General features: G+C 36.0%; 1 protein-coding gene across 1 annotated transcript; it reads left to right on the plus strand.

Annotated features, from left to right (window-relative positions):
- The first annotated feature begins 1667 nt into the window (after nt 1-1667).
- Nucleotides 1668-21475, plus strand: LOC109088250. Its single transcript, XM_042726715.1, has 9 exons — nt 1668-2077; nt 2372-2439; nt 19556-19847; nt 19924-20069; nt 20156-20432; nt 20527-20666; nt 20774-20865; nt 21250-21346; nt 21453-21475. The coding sequence occupies exons 1-9, from the start codon at nt 1668-1670 to the stop codon at nt 21473-21475; spliced, it is 1545 nt and encodes a 514-aa protein (XP_042582649.1).
- The last annotated feature ends 478 nt before the right edge of the window (nt 21476-21953 follow it).

A 21953-nucleotide genomic window follows, 5' to 3' on the forward strand; every position in this document is an offset into this window, starting at 1 on the left:
TTCTCATTATGGTTTCTATTCTGTCTGCAGTAACTCTGAGCATCTCTCCAGTTCATCATCTGATTGATAAAGACGAGTCCTGTATTCGCTTTAAGAAAAACAAATAAGAAAAAATTCAGATTGTTTTAGAGCCCTGAAGAAGACTGTGTCCAGTCCCACCCACTCCCGCAAACATTCTATTGCTGCATATAATTTTTGCGCATCAGGGGGCCGCTATCAAATATGCAGAGAATATAATCTCTTTTGAATGAGCGCTCGCTGTTCACTTTCATCATGCCCACTCTAAGTAAGATATGATATTTGGCAATGAGCTCAGGATTTGTTGAGCAGCAAATCCTCCAGCATGGTCTGTCAGCCATCTCTCCTCTCTGATCAGTCAAATCTGACTTCTACAGCTCGTCTTGGATGCAGGGTTGTCAAGTCTGTGTTTTTTTTTTTTTTTTTTTTTTTGGTGGAATTGTGCTTTCAAACTGTTGCCATGGCTTGATTCCTCTTTTTGGAAAAATAAAATATGGTCATCTTAATTAAAATAAAATTTGGTATATTGTAAATGCATAAATGAACTCACTGTTGTTGCAGATGAAATGTCGGGTATCACTGCATGCCAAATCATGCCATTCTCCATTTAACATAACAGCACAATAATCTCTGCCTTCTGGTTGTCCAGGAGCCCAGTTCAGATAGAGCACAGGTTCACCTGAAGACCACTGCCATTCATCACGACCCGTCTTCTGCAGCCCAATCCAGAGATACTGAACACTTCCATCATTCACACTCTTCTTCAGCTCGTTCAAGGACGCTTGGCTGTACTTCAAAAGTGAATTTCTCTTTGTCCTAAATATGCATGCCCCTTTTAAAAAGTTCCGAACGAAAGATAGATATAGTCCGTGGTTCTCCACAGAACTGACCTCCCTCAATCAACACAAAAACACTCTGTGGCGTACCGCGCTAGCCTCAAACAAGCCCCGCGACATGCAACTTTTTAAAGAAGCCAGAAACCGATATACTCAGGTAGTTAGGGAAATAAAGGCCCACTTCTTTAAAAAGAAGTTTGCTGACTGTCACACCAACTCTAAAAAGTTTTGGGACACTGTTAAAATTCTGGAGAACAACAAAGTTATCCCCTCCCAACTTCCTACAGCTCTAAAATTTGATAATATTGTTACTATAGATAAGGTTAAGATATTACTTTTCAAGAGAATTTTAATAAGCATTTCACTGAAGCCGGCCATGCTTTTCATCGAAATACTCGCCCCTCAAGCTAGCTGCCCTACAGTCACAACACCCCTGTGCTCAGCTCCCTTCACACATTTTTCCACACGTTTTTCCTTTACTCCTATCCAGATAGCCGATGTATTGAAAGAACTGCAAATGCTGGACCCTTACAAATTAGCTGGGCTGGATAATCTGGACCCATTTTTTTTTAAATTATCTGCAAACATTATTGCTGCCCCCATCACCAGTCTATTTAACCTCTCTCTCTTATCTTCTGAAATCCCGAGAGATTGGAAATCCGCTGCAGTCATTCCTCTGTTTAAAGGGGGAGACACCCTCGACCCTAACTGCTATAGACCAATATCCATCTTACCTGTCTTTCCAAAGTTTTTGAGAAATTGGTCAATAAACAAATTGTCAGTCATCTGGAATCCCATCGTACTCTTTCTGCTATGCAGTCTGGTTTCCGTGCTGGTCATGGCTGCCCCACGGCTACCCTAAAGGTTCTGAATGACATCATAGCCGCCATTGATAAAAAGCAATACTGCGCAGCCGTTTACATCGACCTGTCCAAGGCTTTTGATTCGGTTAATCACTGTGTTCTCATCAGCCGGCTCAATAGCCTGGGCTTCTCCCATGATTGCCTTGCCTGGTTTTCCAACTATCTCTCCGACAGGGTCCAGCGTGTTAAATCGGAGGGCTTGTTGTCGGGACCCATGCCTGTCTCTATGGGGGTACCACAGGGCTCGATTCTCGGGCCGACTCTATTCTCCCTCTACATCAATGATGTGGCTCTTGCTGCTGGTGACTCTCAGATTCATCTTTATGCAGATGATACCATCCTGTACACGTCAGGCCCTTCGTTAGATACCGTGCTTAAAAATCTTCAGGAGAGTTTCAATTCTATTCAATATTCCTTTCAAAATCTTCAGTTATTATTAAATTCTGGTAAAACTAAGTGTATGCTTTTCAATCGTTCGTTGCCAATACCTGCTTGTCTACCTAACATCACCACGCTGGATGGGTCTGAGTTAGAATATGTTGATACATATAAATATCTAGGTGTCTTGTTAGACAGTTCTCTCTCCTTCCAGCAACACATTAACAAACTAAGATCTAAAATTAAATCGAGAATTGGTTTTCTTTTCCGTAACAGGGCCTCTTTTACTTATGCTGCCAAACTGGCTTTGGTGAAAATGACTATCATTCCAATGTTTGACTTTGGTGATGTTATTTATAGAACTGCCCCAAATTTTCTGCTGAAAATGGTTTGGACGTGATCTATCATAGTGTCATACGTTTTGTTACAAATGCTCCTTACAACACCCACCACTGCGAGCTCTATGCATTAGTTGGTTGGCCGTCATTAACTATGCGGCGTTTAACTCATTGGTACCAACTTATTTACAAGTCTTTGCTTGGTAAAGTCCCGCTGTATTTAAGTTGTCTAGTTACTATTGCTGTACCTACTCGCAGTCTACGATCTAGTAGGTATATTGCCTTAGTCACCCCGAAAGTCTGCACAACATTCGGCCGCCAATCCTTCCAGTTTGCAGCCGCCAATGACTGGAATGGATTACAAAAAACCTTAAAACTTGAAACACTCATATCACCAGTTGCTTTTTAAACTACTCCTTTCTGAGCATCTGACCGATCTTTGTACTTGTTAATTGTCTTCAAATGCTCCTCTCCATAATTGCGGTCATACAATCCATGCTCTTAAATGATATATTGGTTAGATGGATTTTTAATAAGATACACCTTATATATTCAGTAAAATTATTTATTTGTTTTTTAATCTTAAAATATTTTCGCTATGTCATAATATGTCTTAATTATGTTGCTTAACAGACTCACATATATCTTATCCTGTTTTTGATACCTGGTATTGCCTTATTGTGTTTTACTGTAATTTTATAAATTTGCACTCCTGTGTTCTGTGTATTTATTATGTAACATTATGTTGTCTTGCACATGTTTCGCCTTATCTTGGCCAGGTCGCCGTTGTAAATGAGAATTTGTTCTCAATCGGCCTACCTGGTAAAATAAAGGTTAAATAAAAAAATAAAAAGTTCATGTCGTTCATGTTGTCAGCGGTGGCCAGATCTGTGTAATTCTCTCTGCAGTATCTCTGAGCTTCAGTCCAGGTCTTCTGATACTGATGCTGAACACATTCAGATACGGAGCAGAGAGCTGTGAAAGAGAGACGCTGCTTTAATGCTTTTCATAACAGGATCAAACCTAATGAAACTATAAACCATAAATAAAACCACAAACACACTCACCAATGAGAAGAAGAATGAAATATAGAGTTTGGTCCATTTCTGAGGAAGAAAAAAAATAAGACACTACAACATGACATAATTAAATTATAATAATAATAATAATAATAATAAAATTAAAAAAAAAAAAAAAATAATAGCAGAGTGGAATTTGCATTCATTCAGATAATATTAACATCTCAATTTTAGTTAAATAATGAAAATGTGAGTTGTTCTTACTTCAGAGGTTTTGTGTTTCTGTCCTGAGTCTGATGTTTCTGTCTGCAGCTTTAAACAATGTGATTATTATATCTGCTCTCTTCTGTCATTCAACACGTCATATAATTTGTTTATGACTCTAAAACAAAAGCCCTTTTTAATTTTTCTTCCTCATTCATGTGTATGTCCACATCTTCTCTATGTTTGCTTTAATTTGTTGAAAGTGTGTCTTAACATCAGTTAAAATACCAGGACATAATGTGAAACTAATTTAAATACAGAAACATTAAAAAATAAAAATTGTGAAATTATAAATTATGAAACATACACACTGTAATGACAACAGCAGAGTTTAAAGGGATAGTTCACCCAAAGAAGAAAATGATCTCATCATTCACTCTGTCTTGTTTCGTCGAGTGTTCAGGTATAGTATTTCTTGTCCATATTTTAGAAGTCAATGAGGGTTTGAGACTGTATTTCTGTACCATCAGCCAGTGGTGAAATGAAGTGAAATGATGCAAGATGTCCAGGAGTTTTTTTAATCATAATCAGACTTGAAAGGGACATGACATACAGCCAAGTATGGTGACCCATACTCGGAATTCATGCTCTGCATTTAACCCATCCAAAGTGCACACACACAGCAGTGAACACACACACACACTGTGAATACACACCCGGAGCAGTGGGCAGCCATTTATGCTGCGGCGCCCAGGGAGCAGCTGGGGGTTCGGTGCCTTGCTCAAGGGCACCTCAGTCATGGTATTGAGGGTGGAGAGAGCGCTGTACATTCACTCCCACCACGACAATTCTTGCCGGTACGAGACTCCAGCTCACAACCTTTAGATTATGAGTCCGACTCTCTAACCATTAGGCTACGACTTCCCCAAGCATAAACATAATCATCTAAACAACAATAAAGAGTCAAATAAACATACCTGACATTAGAAGGATACATAGTGTGGAGATTTACACATCATTTGTGTATTTTCTTAATTAATAATAATAATAATAATAATAATAATAATAATAAATATATATAAATATAAAATAAAAAACTTTTTAAATATTACTTCCTCTATATTTGTGTATTTATCCACATATCTTACTGGTGTGTTTATAATCAGGCCTCAAAGTTGGAAATATCATGTGCCGGTATTCCCCTCATTTGCTTTTTGATGTCAGTCAGTCAGTATCAGTATCAGCAAAACACTCTGTATTAAATTTACACTTTCTCAAGCACATACAATATATCAGCACATATAATATTATGGTTACATTTCTTCAATAAAATGAAGCTGAAAGCATCAGTTACCTGTGCAAGCATTGAAGGGATGTGATGTACATTGTGAAGCTGGGATGGCCTGTTTGATTCTATCAATGCACAACAAATCACATATTCAAACGCTATATTTACAACCACATGTAACTTCAACCATTGTAATTTACCAAATGTGCTTCCAACATATGTTAATTTCCCTAAAAGTGATGAAAACATGTTAGACCAAATCTATGTATGTACTTTGATTTCCTCATGAAGCCAAAACGTCAGGAAGAAAACATGCCATGCAACAAAACAATAAACTTTCTAATCTGAAGAGAAGATCTATGATTTGTTCAACTGTTCCCTCACCGATCCTTAAGCCCCCTCCTTCCCTCCTGGACATATGGCCCAGGGGTCTCATTTATAAATGTTGCATACTCACAAAATTGGCATAGAAATATGTATATGCAATTTTCCACACATGTATCTGGATTTATAAAATATAAACTTGCCGTAAATATGTACGCACCATGCGGACATTCTAGACCTGAGTAAAACAGTACTTTGATGTGTGTTTGAATGTTTTTTTTTTTTTTTACTGCACATACTCATACATTTTTTATTTATTTTTTTTTGAACCAGTTCTGTTTATTTTTGAAAAAGTAAGTTTCTAATAAATAACTAGATGACACAGTTTAGAGTTTGAGTGTGGGCAGGTTATGCTGTAGAACCAAACGTCAAAGTATTGTTAATTTTTGTTTACCACAGGCTTATAAAACTCCATAGGGAAATCTTGTAGGAACCAACAGCTAATTAGTTGTCCATGTTTTGACATCATACTTGCACTCTATTACTTTCGCTTTTGAAAGCTTTATGTCAGACTAAGTTAATGAGAGCGTTTGGGTTGGGGCCCGTTTGTGACCTGGAGCCCTAATTTTGATTTTTGATTCAGCAAATTAAGATTTTTATTTATTTATTTATTTATTTATTTATTTATTTATTTATTTATTTTTGTGAACATCAATGAATTCACAAATGTGGGTTTCTGAAATGAACAAACAGATCTATCACTTCCCTACAAAACGGTATAAGAGGTACACTAGGGTGACCAAACGTGCCATTTTCCCAGGACACGTTCTGGCCAGGATTTCTATATTGCTTAAAATATCCAGGTTTTGGCTTTGGTTTCCTGTTTTCATACTTAATGAAGGTAATGATCGTGGATAAAAAATAAAAAATAAAAAATAAAAAAAACGTGGATATTTTAGGCAATATAGAAATCCTGGCCACGACGTGTCCTGGGAAAATGGCACGTTTGGTCACCCTAGTGTACACCTTATTTTTCCTTATTAGTTCCTTAGTACCTAGGGTACATGTAAAACTGATTTACTGAAATATCCTCTGCTTTGTATATGCAAATATACAAAAAAAACACAACCTGGTCTCATAAAAATACATACCTCCGGGTACTTTTCTGCAACACTGTTTTTACGTACCTTCCTGCATGTTTCGCCGCAGTTTCAAAGAGAGATGTCCACTGAGTGGCGCTAAAACACGGGTTCAATATGTAAACCCTGGCAAGTTTTTATTACATTGATATAGGTACGTATTGCTGTGTTTTTATTATGTTATTATGTTGCTTCAGGTACGTATTGCAGCTGTTCAGAATTAAAATATCTGGGTATTTTCGCTAAAAGTTAAAGAGTTACTTCACCCAAAATATAAAATTAGTTTGTGTTTCACTCACCCTCGAGGCAAGTGTATATGACTTTCTTCTTTCAGACGAATCCAGTCGGAGTTATGTTAAAAATTGCCCTGGCTATTCCAAGCTCTATCATTGCAGTCAGTGGGTGTTGCAGTTGAACAGTCCACAAGTTGTCAAATAAGGCGAGTGCATCCATAATAAAAAATCCCTCACACGGCTCCGGGGGGTGAGTAAAGGCCTCCTGTAGTGAATCCATACAGTTTTGTAAGAAAAATATCCACATTTCAAACATCATAAACACTTTTCTCTCACTTCTGGTATCTGTTATACACAGAAGCCATTTCGGCGGATGACGCAGAATGTAATCAATTAACGTAATCAATTAAACGTGTTCAGTGGCATAGAGTCTATGCAGGTGCATATGGACCCAGGCAGTTTGGGGGCCAGCCGAGCTGGGGGAACTTTTAATTGAAATGAGGGAACAAACAGAGCCCTCCATGGGCCCGGCCCTTGTCCAACAGCTTATGAGAATTCTCTGCCCCTAGTCCAACTGGATACTTTTTTTCTCTCTCTCTTCCCCATTACACAGCTATTAAAATTGTTCTGTTTTGGTTTTTAATGGCAAAGTGGGCATATTTATTTTTCTTTCTTTATTAAGTTAATTTAGAAAAATGTTTATGTTTAAGTTAATTTTATGTTTGTTAAATTCAAGTTTTTGTTTTTTAAAGGAACGACCAAGCGGCAGCCGTATACATTATGTTTGATCAATTTATCCTTCTCAAACCAACACAGCTTGCCTAAAATAAACAGACATAAAACACTTCATCACTTCACTACATTTCACAGTATTCATTTAACTTAAAGTATTAATTTAACTTAACTTAAAAATATGCTGTAATTTTTGCTCACGAAGGTAAGAGTACACGTCATTCGGTAATGCAAAGGGGCTACTTGTATTTGTGTGCACTCACAATATTAACAAAACCTTGTGCTTTTGTAAAATAAGGAAAACAAACAGGATGCACTTTCTGTCATCTTGGTCTTGAGCAGGAGTGCTTCACCGACATTTATGTATATATATATATATATATATATATATATATATATATATATATATATATATATATATATATATATGTCACTTTAAATTAGTGTTTTTAAATTAAATAATTCAAATCGAAAACAAAAACTCTCATTATGTAATCCATAAAGATCCATTTTTTTTTTCTCTAAAGGCACGTCCAATGAGGAGAGTTAGGTACATCAAATTCATTTATGCAACATTGTCTCAGAAAATATTAGTTTATTAACAAATAATTAAAATATCTCCTCACTATTTTTTACTTTTTTTGTTTGTTTTTTTGGCCGCTGTGCCAAAATTGTGTTTGCATTCAGTTGTCTATACGGCAGTATTTTTTTAAACTCTGATTGATCAATTCATGAGACATCATGAGATTCGTGCTGCAAAAATTTAAGAGGAAAATATCATTGATTCATATGCAGCTTGAACTCAGGCAAATTATATCACTACAAATTAAAGTCAAGTCAAGTCAAGTCACCTTTATTTATATAGCGCTTTTAACAACACAGATTGTGTCAAAGCAACTGAAGAACATTAATTAGGAAAACAGTATGCCAATAATGCAAAATGACAATAGTAAACACCAATTTTCCAGTTAAAGGCAGTTCGTCATTGAATTCAGTGACGTCATCAACCAGCTCAGTTCAGTTTAAATAGTATCTGTGCAATCATTTGCAATCAAGTCAACGATAACGCTGGAAATTAAGTGTTCCCAACTAAGAAAGCCAGAGGCTTGGGAAAAAACCTTGGGAGAAACCAGGCTCAGCTGTGGGGCCAGTACTCCTCTGGCCAGACGAAACCAGCAGTTCAATTCCAGGCTGCAGCAAAGTCACATTGTGCAGAGGACTCAACTGGTTCATGTGGTCTTGTCCTGGTGGTCATCTGAGACAAGATCTTTACAGGGGATCTGTCTCTGGGGTTCAGGTGCTGATCCACCATCTGGTCTGGATATGTACTGTATCAGGGTGACTGCAGTGACCATCTGATCTGGATACTGACTGGATCTGGTGGCTACAGTGACCTTGGAATTAGAGAAAAACAGACTAATATTAGTGTAGATGCCATTCTTCTAACGATGTAGCAAGTACATTGAGTGTTATGGGAAGTGTTCCCGATTCTGGTTTACCTAATTAATGCAGCCTAAAAATCCTTTAAATGATTTGAATATCAGAAGCGTATTAGTGTGTTATGTGTAAGCCAGGTTGAAGAGATGGGTCTTTAATCTAGATTTAAACTGACAGAGTGTGTCTGCCTCCCGAACAATGTTAGGTAGGTTATTCCAGAGTTTAGGCACTAAATAGGAAAAGGATCTGCCGCCTGCAGTTGATTTTGATATTCTAGTTATTACCAAACTGCTAGAGTTTTGAGAATGCAGCGGATATGGAGGACTATAATGTAATAAGAGCTCATTCAAATACTGAGGTGCTAAACCATTCAGGGCTTTATAAATAATAAACCAGATTTCAAAATCTATACGATGTTCAATAGGAAGCCAGTGCAGTGTTAACAGAACCGGACTAATATGGTCATACTTCCTGGTTCTAGTAAGAACTCTAGCTGCTGCACTTTGGACTAACTGGAGTTTGTTTATTAAGTGTGCAGAACAACCACCCAATAAAGCATTACAATAATCTAACCTTGAGTTCATAAACGCATGGATTAACGTTTCTACATTTGACATTGAGAGCATAGGTCATAATTTAGATATATTTTTTGAGATGGAAAAATGCAGTTTTACAAATGCTAGAAACGTGACTTTCTAAGGAAAGATTGCTATCAAATAGCACACCTAGGTTCCTAACTGATGACGAAGAATTGACAAAGCAGCCATCAAGTCTTAGACAGCGTTCTAGGTTATTACATGCAGAGTTTTTAGGTCCTATAATTAACACCTCTGTTTTTTTTTTTTCAGAATTTAGCAGTAAGAAATTACTCGTCATCCAGTTCTGTATATCAACTATGCATTCCACTAGTTTTTCAAATTGGTATGTTTCGCCGGGCCACAAAGAAATATAGAGCTGAGTATCATCAGCATAACAGTGAAAGCTAACACCATGTTTCCTGATGATATCTTGCAAGGGTAACATGTTAAGTGTGAAGAGTAACGACCCTAGTACTAAGCCTTGAGGTACTCCATACTGTGCTTGTGATCGATATGATACCTCTTTATTCACTGCTACAAATTGATGGCGGTCATATAAGTACAATTTGAACCATGCTAATGCACTTCCACTAATGCCAACAAAGTTTTCTAGTCTATGTAAAAGAATGTTGTGGTCAATAGTGTCGAACGCAGCACTAAGATCCAATAGCACTAATGGAGAGATACAACCATGATCAGATCATAAGAGCAGGTCATTTGTAACTCTAATTAGAGCAGTCTCAGTACTATGATACGGTCTAAATCCTGACTGGAAATCCTCACAGATAGCATTTTTCTCTTAGAAGGAATATAATTGTGAGGATACTACCAATTCTAGTATCTTGGACAGAAAAGGGAGATTCGAGATCGGTCTGTAATTAACTAGTTCTTTGGGGTCAAGTTGTGTTTTTTTTTTTTTTTTTTTTTTGATGAGAGGCTTAATAACAGCCAGTTTGAAGGTTTTGGGGACATATCCTAATGACAATGATAAATTAATAATAGTCAGAAAAGGATCTATGACTCTCTTTTAGGAGCACTTCTTTTAGGAGCTTAGATGGAACAAGGTCTAGCATACATGTTCATGGCTTAGATGATTTAACAAGTTTATACAATTCTTCCTCTCCAATAGTAGAGAAGGAGTGGAATTGTTCCTCAGGGGATCTATAGCACACTATCTGATGCGATACTATAGCTGACAGCTGCATCGTTACAATTGTAACTCTAATAGTATCAATCTTAGAAGTAAAGTAGTTCATAAAGTCATTACTGCTGTAATGTTGGGAAATGTCAACACTTGTTGATGCTTTATTTTTCATTAATTTAGCCACTGTATTGAATAAATTCCTGGGATTATGTTTGTTGTCTTCTAAAAGAGTCAAAAAATAATCAGCGCTAACAGTTTTTAATGCTTTTCTGTAGGATAGGATACTTTCCCGTCAAGCAATACGAAATACCTATAGTTTTGTTTTCCTCCAACTGCACTACATTTTCCAGGCTGCTCTCTTTAGGGTGCGAGTGTGCTCATTATACCACGGTGTCAGTCTGTTTTCCTTTCTTATTAATGCTGATCCCAATGCATCTTTTTTATTACCAACATGGATATTAAAATCACCAACAACTAAAACAATTAAAGAGCATATAAAGATGTTTATTGTTTGTATTTTGTTATACAATTGTACAGAAGGCTGAGACTTTGTGGTAACAAAGCACAAAGCTGCGATTATTGAGTGGCTTGTGTGCTACAAATAATTGACTTGAAAACTTTAAACATAATTTCCAAGCATTAGCCTATACCGTAAATAAATCAGCTTGGGAATAGTCATGATTCACGTAATGTTATTTACTTATAAAAACGCATTTGTTGATGCAAACGTGCTATTTGAACTTCCTTATATGCAGATTTGAACTGCTTTGTCTAACCGTAGTTACATGGGATATGATCCAGAGCTCCTCACCTCTCAAGTATGTCTGTGTGAGCTACCGAACAAACCTACCATCTATGAAAACCCATAGATATGAAGCTGGATATGTGTGATGCTAATGTTCAAAAGCATCAGTTTTCAAATCTAAAATCTAATTTTCAAATTTTCAAATCATATTAAAATTGTTTTGAAGTCATAACATAATATCCTTCAAGTAATTGTGTGAAAATTACAGTTTATTAATCGAAAAACTGTAAATTTGTGTGAAAAGGAATAAAAGGTGTTGGAGTTTTACTGCCTCTAGTGTTCACTTCCTTTGCAAACTGCAGTGATATGTACTTATTGGTACATATTTCGCGTCTCACTAAAAAGTGCCCCCAGGTACGTTTTTGCCATGAGACCAGGTAGAAAAAACAGCACACAATGTTACTGCATGCTTATTACAGGCAAATATCAACATTAGGCTTTTGCACAGTGTACATGACAATAAAGAAATGTGCACAAAATGCAGCAGGTGCAGTGAAGAGAGAGATGGGTGAGTTTGATATAGATGGAAGGGAGGAGAGACAATGTGTCACATGATGCACATTTAAATGAGTTTTCCTCCATAAAATGTACAAAGCTCAAACTCATCATCCTAAAAAGCTATACGGATGCCTTCAGTGATGAAGCAGTTCAAGTGCCTGTGGATCTTGCTGGGTAAAGTACAATATGTATACATATAAACAATATCATTCAGAAGTCTGAGGTTAATAAGATTTTCATATTCTTGAAAGATTATTTCTTTTTAACAAGCCTGCATGCAATTGATCAAAAATACAGTAAAAACAGTGAAATACTAATACATTTTGAAATAGCTGTTTTTATGAGAATACATTATAAAATGTAATTCATTGCTGTGACCATTACTCCAGTCTTCAGTCATGTGATCCTTCAGAAATCATCCTAAAATGATGATTTGTTTTCTCAAGAAACATGTCTAATTATAAGCAATGTTGAGAAAAAATAAAATAATAAAAAAATGTTTAAAGCATTTAAGTAGCATTTAATTGAAATATTTTTATAACATTAAAAATGTCTTTACTGCCAATGTTGACCAATTAATGCAGTATTTAATGCATGATTTAATGTGTGATGAATAAAAGTATCAAGTTGTTAAAAAAATTACTGAGCCCAATCTTTTGAACAGTAAGAGGTTGTGCAGGAATTTGCTTTTCTCTGGCATAGTTTTTCTCTATGTATTTTTACATCTACTTTATTTATCAAAGTTCATGTTAAACAGGTGCTCTTTTCTGTATGTAAATGGTTTGTCTGTCTTTTTGTCTTTGAGGGATTCCACAGAAATATGTCCTCATCTGATTCTATTTCTAAAAAAAAAAAAAAAAAAAGTTTAAAGGATATAGCAACAGTAGAAACAACACAATGACTATAATGAGAGTAATAATAAAGGCCAAGACCCCCCCCCCCCCCCACCCCCAGGACATCAAACACATATTTACATTACATTTTAATTTAATCGTTTAGCAGATGCTTTTATCCAAAGCAACTTACAAATGAGGGCAATAGAAGCAATCAAAACAACACAAGAGCAAGAATGCGTGCAGTGGGGGAAATATTTATTTGATCGCCTGCTGATTTTGTAAGTTTGCCAACTTACAAAGAAATGAAGGGTCTGCAATTTTATGGTAGGTTTATTTTAATGTATAGAGACAGAATACCAAAAAAATAAAAATAAATAATAATAATAATAATAATAAAAAAACATTATATAAAGGTTAGAAATTGATTTGCATTTCAGTGAGTGAAATAAGTATTTGATCCCCAAGCAAAACATGACTTAGTACTTGGTGCAGAAACCCTTGTTGGCAAACACAGAGGTAAGAAATTTTTTTGTAGTTGGTCGCCGGGTTTGCACACATCTCAGGAGGGATTTTGTTCCATTCCTCTTTACAGATCCTCTCTAAATCCTTAAGGTTTCTTGGCTGTTGTTTGGCAACTGGAAGTTTCAGCTCCCTCCACAGATTTTCTATAGGATTGAGGTCTGGAGACTGGCTCTGCCACTCCATGACCTTAATGTGCTTCTTCTTGAGCCACTCCTTTTTTGCCTTGGCGTTATGTTTCGGGTCACTGTCATGCTGGAAGAAACATCATCCATGACCCATCTTCAGTGTTCTGGCTGAGGGAAGGAGTTTATCATCCAAGATTTTACAGTACATGGCCCTGTTCATTTGCCCCTCAATGAGGTTAGCAGAAAGCATACCCTTAGCAGTAAAACAGCCCCAAAGCATAATGTTTCCACCTCCTGTTGTCTCCTTCTCAACAAGCTTCTTGCTGATGGTCTTGTAGCATATTCAAGCCTTTTGCAGTTCTACAATCTTGTCTCTGACATCCTATGACAGCTCTTTGGTCTTGCTCATGGTGATGGAGAGGTTGGAATGGAAGATACAGATTGTGTGGACAGGTGTCTTATACACCTAATGAGCCGACATTAGGAGTAACTTCTTAAACTTCTTAAATCTGTGTTCCACATGGGCACAAAACCAATCTGTGGGAGCCAGAATTCTCGCTTGTTGGTAGAGGATCAAATACTTATTTCACTCACTGAAATGCAAATCAATTTCTAACATTTATACTGTATAATGTGTATTTCTGTATATATATATATATATATATATATATATATATATATATATATATATATATATATATATATATATATATATATATATATACAAACCCGATTCCCAAAAAGTTGGGACACTGTACAAATTGTGAGTAAAAAAGGAATGGAATAATTTACAAATCTCATGAACTTATATTTTATTCACAATAGAATATAGATAACGTATCAAATGTTGAAAGTGAGACATTTTGAAATGGCATACCAAATATTGGCTCATTTTGGATTTCATGAGAGCTACACATTCCAAAAAAGTTTGGACAGGTAGCAATAAGAGGCCAGAAAAGTTAAATGTATATATAAGGAACAGCTGGGAGACCAATTTGCAACTTATTTGGTCAACTGGCAACATGATTGGGTATAAAAAGAGCCTCTCATAGTGGCAGTGTCTCTCAGAAGTCAAGATGGGCAGAGGATCACCAATTCCCCCAATGCTGCGGCGAAAAATAGTGGAGTAATATCAGAAAGGAGTTTCTCAGAGAAAAATTGCAAAGAGTTTGAAGTTATCATCATCTACAGTGCATAATATCATCCAAAGATTCAGAGAATCTGGAACAATCTCTGTGCGTAAGGGTCAAGGCTGGAAAACCATACTGGATGCCCGTGATCTTCGGGCGCTTAGACGGCACTGCAGTACAGGAATGCTACAGTAATGGAAATCACAACATGGGCTCAGGAATACTTCCAGAAAACATTATAGTGAACACAATCCACCGTGCCATTCGCCGTTGCCGGCTAAAACTCTATAGGTCAAAAAAGAAGCCATATCTAAACATGATCCAGAAGTGCAGGCGTTTTCTCTGGGACAAGGCTCAATTACAATGGACTGTGGCAAAGTGGAAAACTGTTCTGTGGTCAGACGAATCAAAATTTGAAGTTCTTTTTGGAAAACTGGGTTGCCATGTCATCCGGACTAAAGAGGACAAGGACAACCCAAGTTGTTATCAGCGCTCAGTTCAGAAGCCTGCATCTCTGATGGTATGGGGTTGCATGAGTACGTGTGGCATGGGCAGCTTACACATCTGGAAAGGCACCATCAATGCTGAAAGGTATATCCAAGTTCTAGAACAACATATGCTCCCATCCAGACGTCGTCTCTTTCAGGGAAGACCTTGCATTTTCCAACATGACAATGCCAGACCACATACTGCATCAATTACAACATCATGGCTGCGTTGAAGAAGGATCCGGGTACTGAAATGGCCAGCCTGCAGTCCAGATCTTTCACCCATAGAAAACATTTGGTGCATCATAAAGAGGAAGATGTGACAAAGAAGACTTAAGACAGTTGAGCAACTAGAAGCCTGTATTAGACAAGAATGGGACAACATTCCTATTCCTAAACTTGAGCAACTTGTCTCCTCAGTCCCCAGACATTTGCAGACTGTTGTAAAAAGAAGAGGGGATGCCACACAGTGGTAAACATTGGCTTGTCCCAACTTTTTTGAGATGTGTTGATGCCATGAAATTTAAAATCAACTTATTTTTCCCTTAAAATTACACATTTTCTATTTTGTTATTTTGTTTTTTTTTTTTTGTTGTTTTATGAATTGAAATTTGAAATTTGAAAATTATTGATTTTTGTTTTTTTTTTTAATTTGTACAGTGTCCCAACTTTTTTGGAATCGGGTTTGTATATGTGTGTGTGTGTACCACTAAGTACATATCACTGCAGTTTCCAAAATAAAAGAACACTAGAGGCAGTAAAATTCTAACCCCTTTTATTCCTTTTCACATAAATTTACAGTTTTGATTAATAATTCGTAATTTTCGCACAATTACTTGAAGAATATCATGTTATGACTTCAAAACAATATTAATATACTGAGAGATTTGAAAAGTGGTGCTTTTGAATTTTAGCATCACACATATCCAGCTTCATATCTATGGGTTTTCATAGATGGTAGGTTTGTTTCGGTAGCTCACGGAGTACAGAGACGTACTGGAGAGGCGAGGAGCTCCAGTTTAAAACCTGTGTAACTATGTTTTGACAAAGCAGTTAAAATCTGCATATATGGAAGTTCAAATAGCATGGTTGCGTCAACAAATGTTTTTTTATATTAGTTTTGCTAACACTATCGGATAGGTTTAGGGTTGGGTTTGGTGTAGGGCATATTTCCAACATGATAGAGCATTAACTTTTTTCATTTCACAAAAAATGCACAGAGGTACGTACTTTTATGAGACCGGGTTGGCTTTGATGCAACCTCCCAACTTTTCTCTGTTATCAAAATGTACTCTTTACCTTGGACTGTGTAATATAATTTTAACTTTATCTTTAACAGCAGTCAATATGTTTTTAACATTTCAAAACACATTCTCATGTTAGCACACAGATTACAATTTCACATCTGACCAACAATTCCTCAACAAATATAAAATGTCCTAATGAAATATTAGCAAAATATTCATCTGACAGAGTTGACAAATCTGACGGTAAAGACAAAAAACTGAATTTGTAGTAATTTTAACTATCAAATACATTGAATAAATCAATTACTGTATTAAAACAAACAACAAACAGTGAGTATTTTATTGTTTATAAAGCTTTTATACAAGACTCTGACATATTTTGATATATCTTCGGAACACAAATTATCTATTTTTCTCTCAGCTCAGAACAGCCTGCTGTGCATCTGTAACACGGTAACTTGAACAAATGAACAAATAAAACTTTGTTGTTGTTACCAATTTGTTGTTACCTCTATCTATTTACATTCACCAGGATCTTAATATTCATATTTAAACATCTTAACAAATGATCCAAAAATGATCAGAACACCAACAAACTGTATTATGTATAGATTTGTTTTATCCAGTGTTATGTTTCCTCAACCCTAACTCTGCTAGATGTGATCACTATCAATCCACAGAAGCAATATATGCTGTCAGGTCACATACTCTGAACCTCAGATAGTGTTGACATACCATGGTTGTGACACAGGAAATACTGACATTAAGATTTTAAATATTCTAAAACTATAAAACTGATCAGAGCCTGTCTGCCATTGATGTACTCTACAGAGGTGGAATGTGGCAAGGGGGTCCTTTAGAGTGACAGCTGCCCCTGATATTCCCTGATTTTTATTTGATTTTATTTATTTATTTTTATTTATTTATTTTCACATTTTAATGAATGTCTGACAGTGTTGATAAAAAGTGGGGACACAGCTATGAAACCTTATGAAACACGTGTGTCACTGAAAAACAACTTTGCTTTGATATGAGATATTACTAAGTGTTGCTTTTGATAAAAACAAGCTCTTTTTCATCATTTTAAAACTTTTTTTTTTTTTATCCATTTTATAGCATGTAAATGATTATAAATGTTTTAGATGTAGTGAGAAGACAATATTTGTCATAGATTTGATTTAAACTGAAGGGGATAATTGTGTTAAATACATTATATTATTAATCCCCTATAGCATTTACAATTGAAAACATTTTCTTTTTTAAACCTAATAGGAGTTACAATTGCTGGACATGTTTTGTCCCATGTCTTAAGAATCAGTGTGTTGTCACCTCTTCCCAATCTCTCTGCCTCCCCACCTCCACCCCATCATATGTGGACTGGAGTTGCGAAGGAGGAGTTGGATGAGTTGTGGTTGGTTTAAAAAAATAAATAAATAAAATATGACCAAGACATGTGCAAGTCTAGCATGTCATTTTGGACAGAAATGGACATTTCAATGTAGTAAGTTTTTCCAAGACACAATATGTCTGGTTTTCCTTGATTTCCAGTTCACTAGGACAGTTTTCTTAGCAGTAGTTAGCATCACAAGGAGTAATTGACTGTATGTGTTTCCAGAATTTTTCAATTAGGGTGCGATGCCAAATGGCATGACCAAATGTGCCTGGATTATTTTGTATGTAATGTGAACAGGTTTCTGAAGTAAATCCCATTTCAATTTGAGTTTGATTTCAAAGATTCAGCTAACTGCAGATTTTTAATGTGTCAGTAGTTTCCTCTGACACAAATCAATGTTTAGTGATGTTTAGTGAATCACTTGTTTCCACAGGGGTTTTATGGATTGAGGTTATGACGAACGGACAAGAAGGTAAGAATTCTCCAGTTTAGTGACACATTTGTTCTGTTTTGTCTGCTTGAACTGGCACATATAAAAGTACTTGGAAATTTAGACCTTCTGTAAAACTCTGTTGCAATTTGATGTCTATTTTTTTTAGTCAGAAAAAATATTTATTTGTATTTATTATATATGTATATATATATATATATATATATATATATATATATATATATATATATAATATATAGCGTTCTTTGTTTTATTTATTTATTTATTTATTTGCAGGCAATTTTGCCCCTGAAAAACTGATATTTCAGAATAACTCCATTAATTCTTTTGTTATTTATTTATTAATTAGATTTATATGATTTAAAAAAAAAAACTTTCATGAATGACAATATTACTTAAGATGACATATCCAAGACCTTATTTCTTTCTTTCTTTCTTTCTTTTTCTGACCTTGTCATGGTTCTTCTGGTGAAACAACAGACTTCTTCTCTCTGGTGATGTACCGTGTGTATGATTCTCCAATAATTTGTGCACTGACATTTTACTTAGGGTCGCGTGTGTCGTGTGTTAAAGTTATTTGGGAAACTACCGTCAGGTGGCACAAAGGCATGGGTTGCAAACTGACTGTAATTGTAAAATTTTGGTTTGTAAACAGAGATGAAACGATGAAATAAAACAACAATAACATTATAATATAACATTGTAACATACTTAAAAACCATTAGAAAATTTACAGTAAGTTAATTTCAAAACATGGGATAGTCTTAGGCTACAAAAATAATGGAAATAATTGATAAAACAGGCAACATTTTTTAATCAGTGTATAGACAGGTACCTTTTCCCCTAGTTATCTGTCAAAATAAAGGACAGGTAACGAATAACAAAGTATGTGCGTGTTTTATTCTGTTTTATTTGTTCTAAGAAACTAATAAAACTTATTAAGTAGGCTACTAAACTTTCATCTGTGAATATTAAATATTTTAACTACAGTGATTTTCTTTCATTTTCTTCTGACTGCTGGCGTCAAAGGTAACACACCAGCAAGGCAAATCTGATGGCTATTTGTGAAAATGTGCTTTGATGCGTTTGTTTGATAACTTGTGGTTAAAGCACCACTCAGTGGTCAAAATCTGCAAATGCATTATGCAGACGCGGTGGCGGCGGTACGTGCGGCGGTAGAAAGAACACTCTGGTTGGCCACCTACTGTACATGTTTAGTAAAGATCAAATCAACATCTAATGCATCGTACCCTACATGATTTTTTTTCAATAGTCTGCTTCACTCAAATGTTCATCACAAGAGAAAAGAGATGTTACTTCCAGTTCATGCAACTTTAATTTTTTGTCCTGTCTGATAAAATAAATGACGTGCACTGTAGGATCATTCTAATGCCCCTTCATTGTAAATGTCTGGCATTTGTTTGGGACCCTTAATTTTCTGCCCCAGTGGTATGTTGTAGATGATGAGTAATGAAGATGAATTTGGTAAAAGTCCTCTGCAAAATCTAACACTTAATGACAATAAAAAGATGGTGATTCTTACTGGCCTTTATCTCTGAAACATTTTCCAGAGAACGCAGCACTATGGGGCAAATCTAGTCAGTCTTCAACTTTAACCTGTAGCCCTGAATTGGCTCTTGATGGAGTGTTAAGCACCTTTAGCCACACTAACGAAGAGACCGACCCGTGGTGGAGAGTGGATCTACTGAAGGTGTACAGAGTGAACAGGGTCATCATCACTAATAGACCGAACCATGGCTTGAGGATTAACGGAGCGGTGATTCGTATCGGGAACTTCCTTGACATTTACAGCAACACCATGTGAGGAAATTTTTTTCTTGGTTAATATGACTGCAGATGAACAGAAATGTATAACAGATGATCTTTCTGTCTGTAGATGTGCTGTAATTTCTACTCTAGCGGACGGTGCTACAGCCACTTTCTCATGCGGTGGGATGGAGGGACGTTATATGATTGTTCATATTCCTGGATATAAGAAGATTCTTAGTCTTAGTGAAGTTGGCGTTTATGGGTATTTGGCAGGTAATTCATTGTTGAAGAGCACTTTTCAACAGTGAAACAGTGAAACTTTTAAACTTTTTTTTTTTCTTTTACATAAATTTAATTAGGAAATCTGGCAGTGGATGGAGCCACTACACAGTCATCAACATTTACAAGCTGGTTTGCTGAAAAGGCCATTGACAGTAATCGAGGTCTCCAGCAGAATACGTCATGCTCGTCAACCCTTGATGAGACTAACCCGTGGTGGAGGCTGGATCTGCGTGATGTCTACAAAATTAGTGAAGTGGTCATCACTAACAGAAACGACTGCTGTGCAGAACAAATAAACGGAGCGGAGATTCACATCGGGAACTCTTTGGAGATCAACGGCAACAACAATCCCATGTGGGACCATTAAGTTTGAAAGAACAGATGTGAAGGATAAATTCAGATACGACAGTATTTTATATATTCTCTCTCTCTCTCTCTCTCTCTCTAGATGTGCTGTTATTCCTGCTATTCCAGCAGGTGAGTCCTACAGCTACTCGTGCGGTGGGATGGAGGGACGTTACCTGAATCTGATCATTCCTGGAGACGTGAAGACACTCATTCTGTGTGAGGTGGAGGTCTATGGAGAAGGTTTGACAATGTCACATGTTTTTGTCAACAAAACAGTGAGGAGCATTAATACGTTTTTAATGAGCAAGCAACCTCTACTAATTCATATTATATGTTTATTTGTTTAGTTCTCGTTTTAAAAAGATCATTTGTAAAGATGCAGTTTAACTCCAGAGTTGATTTAACTGACCCTTCGGTGAGAGAAAATGTTCTTAAACAGGTAAGAGAAAGAAAAAAAACATTCAACTGACATGATTACTGTTAATTAGCAGCATCTGGTTTCCCTCTTGTTAAAAACAGACCTCATAGCCCTGAAGTTGAGATGCACTTGAAATTCAATGAAACCCTTAAATGTCTTTGTGGACTTTTTAAGGATTGTTGTGCATTTGGAGATGTACATGAAACCTTCGTCCCGAGTTTTCTGTGATCAAAAATCAATGTTATTTCAGAAAATTCACCAAATAATTATTAATAAGTTGATATTGCTCCAGAGCTGCTTCTTGAGGAATATAATATCTTTGTTTAAATTAGGGTTTACAGTGGTATGATCAACGTTTCTATGAAACGTGAAGATTTGAGTGTGTTGTTACATTGTTATTTTCAGCTGGGATCAGCTCTGGCTGATAGAGGACTCACAAACGTGACTCTACGTTGGTCTCAGACCCCTAAGCAGGTGATCCAGAAGGTGAATGCTGGTAAAAGTGAGTCTGTTCTCAAAACTCTACAATAAGACATGAAATAAGCTGCCCAAGTAGGAATGATTCTAAACTTGTTATGAGATGTAATAAGCAAATATTTTATTTACAGGTTACTGTGGCAATGGAAAATAACATACTGGAAATCAAGACTGTCTTTGTTTCACTAAATGTACTTTTGTTAAAGATGTTAATTCTGATTCTAAATGCATTGCCTGAAATTTCTTTATAATTCTGCTTAACAATGAAAATATTATTTAATTCATTTCTGCTTAGTTTCCTTTTGGTGATTATTCACATATTTAAGAATTATAATGTATCTTGTGTAACTGTGTATTGTAAACAAATAGAGATGGATAGTAATAACTGTAATGCAAATAATTATAGATATAATGTAGAGCTTGTACAATATACAAGCTAGCATATAAAATTTATTCTTCCCCATTGAACTCTTAGCCTAAATCTACCAAGATAAATATCAGTGGTCCTCCCCCGAGTGACGATGTACATCTCTTACAAACACATACAGTAATACTCTGCCAGATACCTTGAAACACCAGTTTAAGAAAGATTACCTTTTTTTTTTTTTTTTTTCAAATTTAAAAACTTTAAA

The sequence above is a fragment of the Cyprinus carpio genome, chromosome B7 (genome assembly GCF_018340385.1).
Source record: "Cyprinus carpio isolate SPL01 chromosome B7, ASM1834038v1, whole genome shotgun sequence".
In the NCBI taxonomy this organism is placed as follows: Eukaryota; Metazoa; Chordata; class Actinopteri; order Cypriniformes; family Cyprinidae; genus Cyprinus; species Cyprinus carpio.